Here is a 14,036-nt window from a genome sequence, read left to right on the forward strand (position 1 = left end):
ATTCACGTCACCTTGTTTTTCGTTTATAAGTTAAAGTTTTTATTTTCTTGTAGGCTATGTATTTAGAAAAATGTATAAAGTAAGAATAATTAGACAGTATGACGATGTCAGGTAACCTGTTTCGCTGATGGTACATTTTCGTGTTGACTTTTGATTAGGTTTTTGGTTGTAACTTGTAAGCAGCTGTGATTGACAGACCATCTATTTTGTGTGAGAGGGAGTTAAAATAAGACTTCTCCCTGCTCCTTTCCATCATGGGGTACAAAAAAACTGCTTAAAGTGTACATGTTTTGTTATAATAATTGCCATGAGTGGAATACTACTATTTATTTATATAGATTTTTAAAATGTTTCACTTGCATAGTACAAAAGCTAAGAGAATCAGTAATAATAGTCAGTGATGAATAGGCTACAACTTACCTTTGTGTCAAGAGCCAGAAGAGGAGGAACTGAAAGAAAGTGACATGTAGAAAAATCATGGAAACAGCGATGCATACACCACCCTACTGAGCAACTTGTGGAATATGTATAGTTAGCCCCGTTTATACTTGCACCGTTGAACAACAAGCTGCTTTTTGTGACTCACAGATGAAATGTCGCTGCGATAGACAGTATATCGCAGCACACTGCAGGCTCGGTCCACCCACCTCTCCGGGCTCCATGCTCCGTCCCCTCCCACTCTGCAGACCGGCTGAAGGCGGGCATGTGGAGCCGTAATCACACGTCACAGGCGGCTTCGTTATTTAAACTTGAATCGAGAGGAGTGGAGGAAAGTTTTCTCAGACGGGACAGCGTTGCCTAGCAGCTGGGCAGAGGACTCTCTACTTCACCTTTTTGTTTCCCGTAGGCTAAAACCGAGGCACCGCGGATATCCCCTCGTTCTATCTGCTTGTCATCCACATCTTTATAGCCAAACATGAGCCAGACCGTGACACTAAAGGGACCCTCTCCCTGGGGTTTTCGCCTGGTGGGTGGACGTGATTTCAGCACACCGTTAACCATCTCCAGGGTAGGTAGTCTGTTGCTTCGCTGTGTATCCATTCATTGAGCCGTGTGCAAAGTGGAGATTGGCTAGACAACACCATGATGACCATCCTGATTATAATCATTTAACCGACAATAAATAGTAAAAAAAGAAATGAAGGGAACGTTTAAGTGACTCTGTGAAGCTGGAATACTTTGCCAATAAATTATTCTTCAATACATTTTCGCCAAGGTCTAGTATAGCAGTGTGCATGGGGCAGTATGAACAGGAGCTGACAGACGGTGCCGTCTAACTCCTGGCAGCTGAAGTTGCCAGTACAATTTAGTGAGTCATTGCAATTTGCCGACCATAGAGTAACATCTTTCACTATCCAAAGCGAGGGAGGAAAAAAAGCAATATGGTAGTATTGCCTCATAATTTGTCAATATGAAGTAAATAAAATACAGTTTTAATATTGGTATTTATTATTTTTTTCCAAAATGTCCCCTCCTTCAAATAAGGATTATTGAAATGTTTGAACAGATGCAGGAAATGGCATTATAATAATAATAATAATAATAATAATAATAATAATAATAATAATTATAGGCTACATTGGATTTTGATAGCGTTTTTCCTAGCGCTCAAAGACGCTTTACATAAAAACAGAAACGGTAAAAAACAAAACAAAAAATATAAACAGTCGTCCTTGAGAGATTTTTTTTTAAGGATTCAAGAGTGTTGGCCTTTCGGATCATGATTATTGTGTTATTTTGATGATATTACCTGTTAAAGTGCCACCTAGTAGTAAAGGTAGGGGTAGTGGTTTTCTTGAACTTTCATGAACCTCAGAATATGGGTCAGAAGCGAATATGCTGGCAGTATCCAATAGTTCACCCCGGCCAGGGTAAACACAGCCCGGACCTGCTGCAGGGCTTGCAGAAGGAGAAAGGGGGGGCTGCTGACATTTGTTTTTCATCAGAGCTCATTGGTGCTGCTGAGGGATTCCAGGTGTTGTGCTCAGCTGTACCACCAGCCCTAAACAGACCCTTTAACTACAGGGCCCTAGCACTTCAAACTAGACATGTAATTTCTCGATTTACGGCTGCCGATTAACGACTTTGAGAGAAACAGACAAACCCTGAAGGTCACCTAAAGTGCTCTTTTCTTCAGAACCTATCCCTTCAAAGGAGTTTGTGAGGCAATGGTGAGGCATAATTTGACTCAGTGTCTGGCAGTGTGTCACTTGCTTGCTTATTTGGCGCCTTTGCTTCTTCAAAATGCCAGAAAGTTGCATTTTTGCAACTTTAGAAATGTCTATGGACAGATCACTCACTTCATACTTGATCTTCATGTTTGAGTTTGTGACCTTGTGCACGGAGTAGAGTTTCCATCTGAGACCATGCTGAAGCCCAGAGTAATTTGGAAAAATCTACACTGCAGGCTATTGCAGCTCTCTTGTGTTTCATGCTGAATTTGAAGTCAAAATGTTGCCAGCTTCAAGGCATCTCCGGTTTTGTGATGCATACCATCCTAACTGCTTTAATCATTTGGTCAGCATGCAAGTTGTGGTTTCAATTTGAGTGATTGAACAATTGTTCAAAAATGTTGCTATTTCTTTGCATACTTGTATGACTGCCAATGTTGAAACCATGACATGCAAAGGGAAGTCCTTGCATTGTGAACATTGTATAACTTTGCAATAATGGCATCAGCGAGAATAATTACAGGTTACACTTTACAAACAGTTGCATGGCGAGACTGGCAATAAAACCAATGCTGACATGGAATAGATGCTTGTAAAACGAAATAGGGGAGTTTTGACTAATCCCTAAATCTTGGCGTGACATTTAGAGAAGGAAGCAGCTGGTGACATGCAAACATTCATCAAAATATGTAATATCAGCAGCATAAATTCACACAGTGATTTGGCAGTATGACCCAGAATTACCTCCCAAAGACTGTTCTCTCTACCTGCCGTCCAGAGCAGTTCAGTGTCCAAATGATGTCACATGCTGCAGAAACACCAGATGACAACACAAAATGTGTTTTATTGGCCGAACTTGATAATTGTTTTATCCTGGGGTCTAATATGCTGGTTTACAGAAGTCAATAAATCACAATTATATTCATGGGGAAGTTATTAAAAATGGTGGGAAAGAATCCTCGTGCCTCACCATGGGAGCTGGTTGTATTCTAAGTTTGAGTCCCGGTGTGATTCATTGCTGCTGATGTACTGGAGTATCTCCTAAACTCGCTATTCATCACAGGCTTGCTACATTCTTGCTGTACAGTGCGTGCTCAAGACGGCAATTACAATGTGTTGAATGGTGACACAGAAAGAGAAACATGGAGGGAGAGAGTGTGTGTTTCAGAGAAGGATAGTTTATGTGATAAAGTATCCAAAATGCCTCTTCAGGGAGGCTTAAATATCATGTAAACCTGCAAAACTCTGTGAAGGTTGTAAGAGTGCCTGCTGGCTGTTTGTGACTAGAGAAGGTAAGGTTTAAGACTGCAACGAAACACAAGACCTTCTTTTATTTTATGCGCTATCCTTACATCATTCCTCTACTTTGCACCATTGACAGATCTCCTCCCCTATTCTTAAATTCCCTTATATTAAAGCGAAGAAACACCTGCACTCGGAGACAGTGAGAGTTGTAAATTCCAGTAAACAAGTTGTGATGGCAGCTGCTGCTTTTCCCCTTAAGGTGATAATGTTCCAGGATAAGCCCATTAGTCTCCTGCCAGCCCGTTAAGACTTTAGCCAGTTAATGACGTGTCTACTTGACTCTTGAAATATTTGTGTGTGTGTGTGTGTGTGTGTGTGTGTGTGTGTGTGTGTGTGTGTGTGTGTGTGTGTGTGTGTGTGTGTGTGTGTGTGGTAAAAGGTGTTATGTGCATGAGACAGAACAAGTGGCAGAGAAACACAAACATAATAAAAACCAATGATGTAGCGGGTGGAGCATTTAGAGAAGATCCGTTGGATTTGTAAGGACGTGTCAAACCGACGTCTAGGCAGAAGGTGACGCAGGACACTTGTCCATCCTGACGATTGTCAAACAGTCATTTTATGGACATGGAAATTCACAACTAAGTGTTAGGTAAATAAGGACCCGAGCCGTGCACAGAATCACTGTCCAGCTTCCCTTCTGACACCTTTTTGCTGTTCTTCCCTCTGTGTGGTCTGGCTGGTATGTCCATGCATGATGGGAAATGGTCTGTCACTTTTAGACTGTCAGTGCATTTAGAAGGTTGTTTCCGCAGGCAACTTTCTGCCATTTTTGTGACTTTTAATAATCATTAAATGTCAAAGAAAAGTGAAATGTGTCCATCCCAAACCCCAATAAGACATCTTCAGGGTGCTTGTTTTGTCAAATATCTTGTCCAAAACCATAGTAAATAATGATTATAAAGCAGAGAAAAGCATACATCTATAAATTGATGCTGTCCCAAATCAACTACTTTAATATCATTCAATATAATGAAAAGAAGCAAATCCCCACAATGAGAAACCGTTTGGCATTTTATCTTGAAAAAGTAGTTTAATTATTAATCCATTATCTTATCAACTCGGCAGCACCTGAGGGCTTATTTTTCATAGAGTATCTTTTTTATTACACCTGTTGTAGCTTATTTTATCTTACTGCTATTTACGGCTTTTTCTTTGTCCATATTAACGGATCAAAGTCTAACCTCAGACAGGCAGATATCTTATCAGTGTAGGATGAACGGGGATTTATCTTAAAAAAATTCCTATGCCCATATAAACATCCAAGGGGTTATATTAGTTTATGTAGTTATTCCTCCTCTTCATACTGGCTGTAGAGATACCCCGTCTTAGGTCATTTCAATGTAAAATGTCCTCACAGAAGTGTCCCTTTACCACAAGCTTAGTGAATTTGCGAACTTATCTTTTAAAAATCAAATACAAAGGAGAGATAGAGAGTCAGAGTAATGTAGAATCGGTGAAATCCTTGTCATGTCTCATACTATTCTGCTGCATATAGGACTTCTGGAATGTGTCAGAGTTTGAAGTAAGTCTTGTAATCCATATTTGCTACGGGCATTGGAATCATAAAGTAGGAACACATATTTTAGGTTGCATCAGCAGTAGTATAGTCAATGAACTCAGTGCCCCTTGTACCCTTTTAATCTCCCTGTCTAACTTCTCCGAATACCAGAGACAGGACATGTGACCCAAAGCCACATGGGTTGTTTCTGTGACGCTGCTGGACATAATAGTATGCTTTAGGCTTTTCTCCGGCAGCTCTTTACTCTAAGGCTAAAATTACAGATTCTACGAGCTGCTTCCCCTCAACCAAATGAGCAAAAGATAACATGGCACTCTCCAAGAATGTCCTGTTGTCAGTGAAGCTTTGTGGTTCCTGAAGCAGTATGGGCCCGAGAACAATGCAAAAAACCTTGGGTTGTTGCTGAGCTTTTCCTGCCCATCTTGTTATCTGATGTATGTAACTGAGTCTCTGTGATTGATGTAAAAATGGAAGTGTGTGTGTGAGTACGTGCCGTGAAGACTATGGGCTGAAGGATTTGGAAGAAATTACAAATTGCAATTGTTTTGTTATGACTGTTTTTTGTTAAGCCTGTTGAACACGGTTTGTAGGACTATATATCGCTGTAGCTCCACAATACTTCCCTCAAAAATGATATATTTACACATTTTTGGCCTTTTTACACATATTGTTCTTCCTGCGGTTTGGATATTGCACTACTCAACTGTGGTTTTATAAGTATCGTAATAACAGTTTTCCAGATACACTTGACCATTATGAAAAACAGCAAGTTCTTATTCTTTGTCTATTTATTACGTTAAGTTAAGCACCCTGCAGTTTGACAATTTCTTCTCTCGCAGAGGAAGTCAGTTTTGATTAATGTGCTTTTTCTTGTGAGCTTTCATGCCAGCGTAGCATAGACTGCCGAGGATCTAAAACATGGTTCTTGGAAGGCTCTTAAAATCATGCCAAACATATTGAAGCATGACATGATGAGAAAGACTTACAGGAAACTCCTCCAGGAAAGCAGATCCCACATGCAAGAAACAGTTAGAATTAAAGGGATGACATCACACTTTTTGATCAGTAATATCATGCTCTTTCTGGATATTCACAAATGGATTACAGACTAATTAATTTCCAGTGAATCTCCCATTCTCATTTAACCCCACATAGTTAATTTTCAGCTGCTTGTTGCTTATTGGTCTTGGCAGGTTCTGCTTCTTTGTTTCAGTGTGGTAATCATACACCAGTCAGAACCTCACACCCTGGGCTGTGTAATGGCTTTCCACAGCGTCATCAAGGTCATATCCATGGTTATGGTTATCGCAGGTTCAACAAGCAAACAAAGGCTCTTGACACATTGCCAGCAATTATTCTCTGTGTTACTGAGACTCAGTGCTCCCGCCCAGCATTAGCTTCTCTGTGGGATTCACATGCATGAGGAAAAGATTGGAAGTAATGTTTTTTTTTCACAGCTCTATGACTTTTTCTAGAATTACAAGAGTTTATAATTATCTAATTTTGAAGTGACTGTGGTCATTTTAATATGTGTATGCAGACCAGAAGCTGGGAGTTTTGCCATCCTGGGTCAATCTGTGTAACTATTAAAGTCAAGAACCTCCAAAGTTAGATTTGTCATCGAGCCAGGATGATGATACAAGAGAATACTATACGGCATAAATGTTAATGCATCACGTATAGTGCTATACACTATAACCTTCACACATCTTTATTATTTTCTTTGCGGTCTCTCGTTCATGCTCAAACAAACAGAAAAACATGAGCGCCCACAGTGAAACCACACTGTAGCACACACTCAGGCCTCAGCGTGCCACAGGATGAATCTTTGTGACATGAGGCTGTCATTTGCTAACCGCGCTATCTGTTAGCAATTAACTTTGTCACTGCATGTGGAGCAGCCCCCTTATGGAAACTGTGTGTCTGTTTGGATTGCCCAACAACCAGTAAAGTTGCTTTCCACACAATCACCATTAAATCCTTCTTGGTCTTGATCTTATGTGACCTCATCACAAATGAGCACCATTTTTCACCATTGCAACTTTTATAGTTTCAGAGAAACAAAGAACATCCCTTTTTGTTGTTGTGATCAAATTCCACAAATATCTGCTGTAAGAAAAGTGGTCTAGCAGGTGAAAATGGAATTGATTTCATTTCAAACGATCTCATATGAAGTTGCTATTTCCAGCAAAGTTTGTTAATTTTGTTGAATTTATTGTTTTTTTTGTTCCCCTTTCACACCCATAGTGGTTTAGAAACCACTTCACAATTATTCACCAACGTTTCAGTTCCATCTTCTGCCTCTGCCAATATAACACTTTATTATCCCATGGATAAGTCCTTTTTTTAAGACAGCCTTCATCTGTTATTTTTTACTTGTACTGTCATTATATCCAACAACATGAAGTGAATCACTCAGGTGTTGTTACCAATGGTTTCATGTGAGTATGAAGACTAAAATAAAAATGTTTGTGTGGTATTTAAAGCCACTTGCCCATGTCATAGAGTAAAACATACTGTAGATCTCTGAGTTAAACCATTACATCACTTTACATCTGCAGTGTATATATAGCAGATTATAATTATGTGGAGCACGTAACTCTGCCTACTTACATTTCCTTGCAGGCAGGAATGCTTTGTCCTCTAGTGACGACCTCAGTCTTGCCATTGTAGCACTTTGCATACCATTGAATGTGTGTGTGTGTGTGTTAGTGTGTGTGTGTGTGTGTGATTCATGCCCTACTCATGGTCTGACCCTGAGGTGGCATAACTCACTCTTGCTTGTGTGTCTTTTGGGGGTGCATGAACTTCGGTCCACTATGACACAGCCCATGCACAAACCCAAGACACACACACATACACATACACATACACACCACATCATAAATGCGTTCTCACCAGGGAGGTTGTGCAGATTAGTTTGGGGTAAACTATAACCTCTAGTTAGTGAATGTCAACAATGGAACTGAATCCGTTACATTTATGCTTTTTGTCTTTTTAAAAGACTCCATCTGTAATTTTCCTTACAATAATTCCTGCTCAATATTGTGGTTTATGTTCGATTTCCAACATTGCATCGCATCAATAAAGTTACTTTACTTTCTCCGTAATTCAAGTACACATTACACATTTCCCACAAGGCCCCTGACCTCTGAGTTTACCGGAACTGAGTCAGGGACATTTGGGCGGTCAGAGGCTGTAAATTAGGAATTCCACATCTGAACCACACGACTCAGCTATTAGTGCTTGATGGAGCGTGAACTTGTGTGCCTTTGCTCTTAAAATACTCTTCCCAAGTTAGCAAAGCTGCTTGTCTTGCACAAACTGATATTTTTCTCTCTTTCTGGGTTCTGTTTATCATTCCAGTCAATCATATCCTAATTTATCTAAGATTACTTATGTCTGTAAGACAAATACATACAAAAACAATACATCTCAATGCACAGCTGTCAATGTAATAACAAGATGTTGTGGGGTCAAAGAAAGGTATTCACGTAGAAACTTAGATGACAAGACAAAGATGAATCACTGACACTTGACATGTTAGGTGTTCATTAACTTGAAAATCTTCCTAAATGCTCTGTTCCCTGTGTGGTTATGGGTACAGGTAGTCATTTTAGCCTTTTAGCTCTTTGGCATGTTACAAAGTGCTGGAATCCATCCTACGTTGTTAGGATTTTTGAGATTTCTTTCTTTTGTTGTATCTGTTTCTCAATTAAAAAATTGTGTCGAACAAAATATTAATCTACAACTACAATTATCAAGTCTTTAAAGCAGAAATGTATGTGCCAGCCTTTCTTTTTGATTATTTTCTGGGTTTTTTCTGTATTATACAATTCAAATGAGTTTTTATTGATTGTTGGAAAAAAGCAATCTTAAAATATCCATTTTTTTTTTTACCATTTATATAAACAATATAATTAATCAAGTAAATAATCAGAACTTTATTCGATTCATTCGATAAGGAAAATAGTTGTTGCTGTTCTTGTAGGCGCTTCTCTTGTCTTTGCAATTTCAGCCAGGTACTCTTGCCAGCTGCCGACAGCTGTTGCCGCTGCTAGATTTATAAATCTTACTCAATGCATTGTAAACAGGAAATGAATACTGAGTAACTATTGTGCTTTTTCAATTTGCAACAGAGAGGCCAATCAAACTCTTAGTTAGGCGGTAGTAAAATGTCATAGACTATTGCTTAAAATTCCTCCTAAAAACAATGTGACTACAACAATTGCATCCAGCTGCCGAAAATCTCCTCACTTTAAATTGAATGAAGAGATAATATGGAAATGGTATATGGAAAACAAATCCACGTCATAGCTTCAAAGCAAATTGAGTGTACAGAGAAGAACGATGACGTGATTACAAATGTTGGCATTTTATTACATTTTAGTTTTTTTGCTGTCGGAGTATCCTTCTTTGCAGCTTGCTGCCATATGATAGGGACTGTTTCACTGTGGATATCTTGGTGTGACAAAGGAAGATTTAATGGGTCTTTTCACGTTATTTGTGTCAGCCAACAACCAACTATCAGAGGCAGGCCTGGAAATAGCCATGACATTTGTGTGTGTAATAATGGAAAATTGTTATCAGATGTTGCTTAGTGTGCGGGTATGTGTGTGTTCCCGTATTACCAGTTCCTACTCCCGCCTTTGCCTTACTTGATGGCTTTAAATGTCCACAGACTTTTGAGTGGATTTCTGGAATAAGAAATCACAGAAAGAAACCTGCTTACTGTCCAGGGGCTCAAAGATAATCTTCCAAATTAAAGCGATGTGGACTTATGCATCAATACAGGCCAAGTGAGAAATCTGAGAAAGCTTAAAGAACTTATTGAGCAAATGTTTGTAAATGAATCTAACATTACATAGAGAAAGGTTCAAAGTTCCTTAATGCAAACTCTGTTAGCTTACTTAAATATCCACCAGAGATTCAGGCTGATGCAATTGCTGAGTGAACGTTTTTTTTACTGAATTTCAAAGACCAGGCGTGTAAAAAAAGTTCCAGTTCTTTCCAGACATTTCACCGCCTTCAAACTCTGAGTGGCTTCACACTTCTGAGTGTCGCTGCTGGCTTTTGAAAATGTAAACCTAGAGTGCTGCCCAACGCAATATCACATCAATCAAAAGAGAGCTGCTTTTTGTTGTATTTGGCCTCTGTGTTGACACTCCCACGCTAATACTCTTTTCTTGTTTTTCTTTCTTCCTGACAGTTTGACACCACTTATAACGGCTCTTTCTTTTTCTTTTTCTTGGGTGTGCTTGGATTGCTTTGTGTGTGTGTGTGTGAATGATTCCTGTAGGTAACACCAGGCAGCAAGGCGGCCCAGGGCGACCTGTGTCCAGGCGACACCATCTTGGCCATCAATGGCGACAGCACGGAGCTCATGTCACACATGGAGGCTCAGAACAGGATCAAAACCTGCACTCAGCAGCTTACACTCGATATCAGGTAACACAAGACTGTCCTTAGAGAGCATTAGTCATCTGATGAAACTCTTATACCAACCTACAGAATGTGTAGATTTCATCATCATGATGTTGCTGTTGCACCACAAACCCCCTTATGCTGGCAGTAGACATGGATCCATATAGGCGCAAAAAGCTTCTACTTTTATACCTCAGTTTGAATCATAATGATCAACATCTTTTTTTTTTGTTGACCTTAAAGGGGAGTTCAACAGATTTTACACATTTTGGTATTTTAAAAATTATTTTAAAGCACTTATAAATCCTTTTTTTGCCGTTTGAAACACCTCTGAGCTCAGGGCTAAAATAGCCGCTGTTTCCATTACACAATTAAATTGTCTGAACTGCCTGCATTGCATTGTGGGTAAATAATATTTAACATGAAAAAATAATGTGTGGAGTAAAAATCTGAACTGACAATGCTCCCACAGTCAATTGTTGTAATAATCATACGGAAGGCCACACACATACCAATAATGATGATGTATTTAGTTTACTATGTGACAAGCATGTAGTCTACTGTATGGCTAATGTAATTGCTTGCAGATGTGTAATTTAGAGGCGCTTGCTTCTTTAGAATATGTGACAAACTGTACATGAAGCCAGTTTTCCACACATGAAGACTGATGGGAATTTTGGTGTTCAGAATAATTGGAAATCAGTAAATTATTCCAACATTAGTCACTGAGTCAACGGTCGTCCCTTTTTTGTCAGCAGTGGCTGCTTTTGGTTTTAGTTTTTAAGCTCATTAACTGCAATTTTTGGGAAATACGTTTTTGTGACAAAGGTGATTTACTGCCTGTGGTCCAGGAACACATTGTTTCTATTTCGGGTCGATTGCTCAGCTTGGTACAGTGGAGTCGGTTTAAAGGAATCACTCTCTGCTCCTATAGAGCGCTGTCAAAGTAAATGAGGCTTGCGCATACAGTGAGTCACACAGTGACCTTTAGAAATGGACTTCACAGGTCGATGTTGCTCATTTTGCCAGGACATAAGGCTGGAAAATTAACTCCTCAACATATTTCTTAGGCCATGTAAGGATGGATGATTCGGCCTAAAGCGAAGGACAGAAGCAACATGTTTCTGTCAACAGGAAATCATCCATCTAAACAGTTAATGACAGGGGGAGGGGAGGGGGGTTAACCAAGGAAAAACTGAAATGTCAGTTGCTTCCCACATTTCTATTAGATGGTTAGTGTAGCCAGCTTACTGGAAAGTGCAGAGCGAATCTGGCAACCTCTGAATCCCGTCCTCTCAGATGAAGAACACTGTGTGGTTTAGCCAAATGGTGCCTCAGCTCTGTCCTTTTAGGGCAGCAGACAACACAGTCTCTTTCCTGTAATGGTTAGGAGCACCATGTTGACTTGCAGATGTGGTGGAAATAAGAATAAATCCCGGAGTAATCTGACCTGTCGGATAAGCAAAGCTTCACACATGCTGCAGGAACCTACATTCAGACAGAGAAGCACTTTTCTCTCTCTCCTTTATTTCCACTGTGTTTGTGCTTTATAGTATGCACTCTAGCATGCAACAGACGTCCCTTTCCCCACAGACTGTAGTAGAAGCCATCCATCCATATATCAAGCTGAGCGTTAAGTGGTTTATCCACATAGGGATGGTTAATTTATTTAAGGATACATAAAGTAGTATTCAGCGCAAAGACTGGGGAAGCTCTTCTGCAGCTGCATGACCACAAAAAAAGGAACTCCCTCACTTAGCCCCTTGCACCTTAACTTCGGCTTCAATCTTCCTTTAAGAAGTCAAAATTGTTGGAGACATTACAGCATGTAATTTAGTGTGATTAAATAAAATAACCACAAGTAAACCACCAGACAGTCATGTTGTTCATCAACCCCCCTTAATTTTCCATCGAAACTGATGAGATAGCAACACAGCAGACGCAAAACAAGGTTATCTGCTGGTATGTGACCTTTCCACAGTTTATTGCTTGAATAATTACAGTCTGAACTGCCCTGCCGCTGGACAGGAGCAGGGTAAGGCGTGTCTGAGAGATAGGCATGCACCTTTGGCTCCAGAGCGCTGAGCTGAAATGAACTGCTGGTGAAGGGCAGGGCAACAGGGGTTCAAGGAGAAGAAAAACAAGGCTTTAAAAAATGGATATGATGTTTTAGGCTAGCAGACAGATAGGAGTTGAATAAAGGCATGGCTTGAAGGTGTGGATTATGAGAAAAGACAAAAACAACAATGGTGGAAAGAGAGCAAGACAAAGAGAAGTCAAAGCCAAATAGAGGAACGGTGAACCAGAGTGACTAAGTGAGAAATCCACATGGCCTCTTCTCTGCCTCGACTGCTGGTTTACTGCCAACATTTTCTGCTGGGTACATTGATGGAAATTCAATTACCCAGACAACACAGTGAAGCAATAGTTGAATTTCTTTCCCTGAGATAGGGGACTTGCGTCACCACAAGTTTTGAAATAAAGTGAATATTAATAGAATATCCCAACTGGACACTATGAAAACACAAGATAAAGAAACAAGACTTTCTCACACACACTTTAAGTCAAATATATATTTCAGGCTGTTTATAGGTTCAATCTCATTCCAATTCTGTTCAATCCATAGCCTGGGGATTAAAGTGTTACATTGGGTGTCTTTAACATCCAGTGTGAGGTAGCTTTTGGCAGGAATAAAGCTGCACAGGAAGTTGGGATAATAAACGGCAACGGTCACTATGACAAGGCAGACAAACAAAAGCCGCCCTAATAACCTCAACCTTCATCAACAGGATGAAATAGGTCATGGTTTTGGCCTCTACTTATTAACCGCTAAAACACGATTCAAATATTGACATAAAAACGGCACAATACAAAGCAACTCTAAGGCAGGTTTTCACATTTTCAAAACCTTGAAAATGTTCCCTCATTAAGGCAGTATGTTCTCCATTTAAACATTAAAATCCATAGAATGGGGATCTCCTATTCATTTGAACTTAGTACTTAGGTTATTTATTGAAGGAGATTGGTTTTATTGGAAACACCCCTCAGTTGTGGAAATAATGGAGTAAACTAAAAGAGAAAAAGAAAGTTGGGAGTGACTCAAATAACTCACGTTGACTCACTAGAAAATAATATTTTAGAGGTCACCACTTCTCAGCCCTCCATTAAAAGCGTAGCTCATAAAGTACTCGAAACAGACTCAGAGTCGTAGAGGGAGAAACGGGAGACCTATAATTTTGTGTTGCTGCCGATAGACAAATATATGAGTCTACACGTCTGCTGAGAACCAAAATTACAGTATACTGGATACATCTGAGTTTGAGGTCTTGTATAACACAAGAATGTTCCTTTGTAATGTCTTTGCATTTATTACTTCACAACCCCCATTTTTTCATAACTCCTATTACCGGGCATTTTGAAAAGTGCTCCACATCTGAAGTTGGTGTCCAAGAAAGCTCTTGAAAGCTACATTTGAAAAAAATAAGCTTCATTAAAATTCAGCCCTGTAGTTTTTTCCCCATGAATGCGGTCATTTGATGAACATTTCACCTTTCAAATTCTCATATACTGTCATAAATGTCAGTTCTCCCGGATTTTCTTCTTTTGTGTAATTT

At 39.6% G+C, this 14,036-nt stretch overlaps 1 protein-coding gene across 1 annotated transcript in view; it reads left to right on the plus strand.

Annotated features, from left to right (window-relative positions):
• The first annotated feature begins 659 nt into the window (after positions 1-659).
• Positions 660-14,036, plus strand: part of pdlim4 (PDZ and LIM domain 4) — a 42,494-nt gene continuing 29,117 nt past the window's right edge. Inside the window, exons 1-2 of the mRNA XM_010790839.1 lie at positions 660-1,009; positions 10,298-10,446. Coding sequence (XP_010789141.1) covers positions 917-1,009; positions 10,298-10,446 — 242 coding nt within the window. The 5' untranslated portion in view covers positions 660-916. The remainder of the gene's footprint in view (positions 1,010-10,297; positions 10,447-14,036) is intronic.

The sequence above is a fragment of the Notothenia coriiceps genome, unplaced genomic scaffold (assembly GCF_000735185.1).
Source record: "Notothenia coriiceps isolate Sejong01 unplaced genomic scaffold, NC01 NC01_scaffold00001471, whole genome shotgun sequence".
Classification (NCBI taxonomy): Eukaryota; Metazoa; Chordata; class Actinopteri; order Perciformes; family Nototheniidae; genus Notothenia; species Notothenia coriiceps.